Below are 2,138 nucleotides of genomic sequence, written 5' to 3'. Positions count from 1 at the left end.
AGCACGATGTCGCCCTCCGCCGGGTGTTTTCGGGGTCACGTGTCGAGCTGCAGTCGGGGCGCTCGTGGCTCGGCAGGAAACAGACGAACTGGTTCCTCGTTTTTGGCGTCTGAACTTTATTTCGGAGCTTCCCTGTTTGGTGACTCACTCGCTGATTGCAGCTCGCGTCATGTGACCGCTGAGCTCCCAGGAAACCTTCAGCAGCTGATCCAGAGGAGCCGCCTCTAATTTTAATATTTGGTGTTGTCGGGGATCCCCGAGACCTTTAACCCTTTGAGCTCTCCTTCAGTCTGCTGCAGCGGCGTCATGAAGCCTCGACATCTGACGACGTAACCTTCATCTATAACTCCAGATCTAAAGACGGGCATCCACGTGTTTTTATATATCTGCATCTAGTCTGTGAGGTCAGAGCAGGTCTGAGGGACGGTCCTGATCCGACTCACGACGTGATAAAGGATCGTCGGAAAGATGAAAATCCAGTGAAATATTTAATTTTCCCATCTCTGGCTCTTATAAATGATGTAATTTAGGCAGATTTTTTTTTTTTTTTTTTTGACGGGTCTGGAGGTTTTGAAAGTGTTTTCTTTACAAATAACAAATAAATAAACGGGAAAAAAGTGAAAATTATTAAAGAAAAAAAATCAACCAATTTTTTAAAAATCTTAAAATTTGAACAGAAAGTAATGACATCACTTGGCGTCTCTACTTGTCTTCTTCTGTGGTGTTTATGTGTAAATAAAATCTACTGTCTCTCTGTGTCTTCTCAGGAAATGACGTCTTATCGCTGGAAGGTGCGTCTCTTCCTGTTTAACGTCAGCTGCTGTCTGGCCGCCGCGTACTTCTTCAGACGCCACAACAAGTACTGTGAGACGGGAGGTGAGCCCTCTGTCCTCTCTGTCCTCTCTGTCCTCACAGTCTACAGCAGGGACACTCAGCTGGCTTTATCTGAGGGACGCTTTTGCAAAAAAACAGGAGGCCGGGGGACAGTCAGAGCAGCCTCAGACGTGTTCCTAGGATTTTAGGATGTTTCATGTATTTTAGGACTTTTTTAAGATTTTAGGACATTTCTAGGATTTTAGGACAATTCTCATGTTTTTGGACATTTCTTGTATTGTAGGACATTTTTAGGATTTCAGGATGTTTCTAGAATTTTAGGACGTGTCCTTGATTTTAGGACATTTCTAGGATTTTAGGATGTTTCTGGGACATAAGGACATTTTTAGAATTTTTGGACATTTCTTTGATTTTAGTACATTTCTTGTATTATAGGACAATTTTAGGATTTTGGACAATTTTAGGATTGTAGGACATTTCTAGGATTTTTGGAAATTCCTATGACGTAAGGACGTTTTCCGGATTTTAGGACATTTCTTAGATTTTGGGACATTTCCTGTAAGTTGAGTTTGATAGCTCCACACCCTGATCACTCCCTGTCCTGTCTTTGTCCTCACTGTCCTCACTGTCCTCACTGTCCTCTCAGTCTACACGCTGTTCGCCTTCTTCGAGTACCTGGTGGTCTTCTCCAACATGGCGTTCCACATGACGGCGTTCTGGGACTTCGGGAGCAAAGAGGTGATCGTGGCCACGCCCCCTGAGGACAAGCGGTACTGAGCGTCACCTGAGGACTGTTTTTAAAGATCAGGTGACGAGAAACTGACCGCCGAGACACCAGGTCTGAACTTTACGTGAACACGTGAGCGTTACGAGAGAACGGATTAAACTCGTCATCATTCCAGCAAACAGCTGAGTCAGCACGTCAGCGATGACTCAGCAGCACATTTACTGAGCTCTGTGGAGGACGAAGAATGACTTCAGCACCAATAAATACCGAAATAAATACGGGAACGAATAAACAGATGACTCATTAAATAAAAAAGTATAACAGACTGAATAAATAAATGTGGTTCTAAATAAATTTTAAAAATATAAACCTACATAAATAAGTGTAAAATCTTTTTTCTAAAAAAACTTAAATAAATAAATAAGGAAATAAATACACAGATGTACAAATAAATTATGAATATGTACAGACTGAAAAAATGGATAAATACATACAAATAATAAATAAATGCAGGAATGAATAATAAGTTAATGAAATAAGAAACGTGCAATGATGGCAATAAATAACCAGAGGTTTC

At 41.3% G+C, this 2,138-nt stretch overlaps 1 protein-coding gene across 1 annotated transcript; it reads left to right on the top strand.

The window, feature by feature from the left end:
- Positions 1–633: 633 nt before the first annotated feature.
- Positions 634–1,886, top strand: LOC121965107 (post-GPI attachment to proteins factor 2-like). The gene is made up of 2 exons (XM_042515272.1): positions 634–876; positions 1,481–1,886. Exons 1-2 carry the CDS (start codon positions 684–686, stop codon positions 1,609–1,611), a joined length of 324 nt encoding a protein of 107 aa, XP_042371206.1. The 5' UTR covers positions 634–683; the 3' UTR covers positions 1,612–1,886.
- The last annotated feature ends 252 nt before the right edge of the window (positions 1,887–2,138 follow it).

The sequence above is a fragment of the Plectropomus leopardus genome, unplaced genomic scaffold, assembly GCF_008729295.1.
Source record: "Plectropomus leopardus isolate mb unplaced genomic scaffold, YSFRI_Pleo_2.0 unplaced_scaffold18606, whole genome shotgun sequence".
Lineage (NCBI taxonomy): Eukaryota > Metazoa > Chordata > Actinopteri > Perciformes > Serranidae > Plectropomus > Plectropomus leopardus.
Note: the sequence above shows the minus strand (reverse complement) of the source record. Positions and strands in the feature narration are given on the sequence as shown.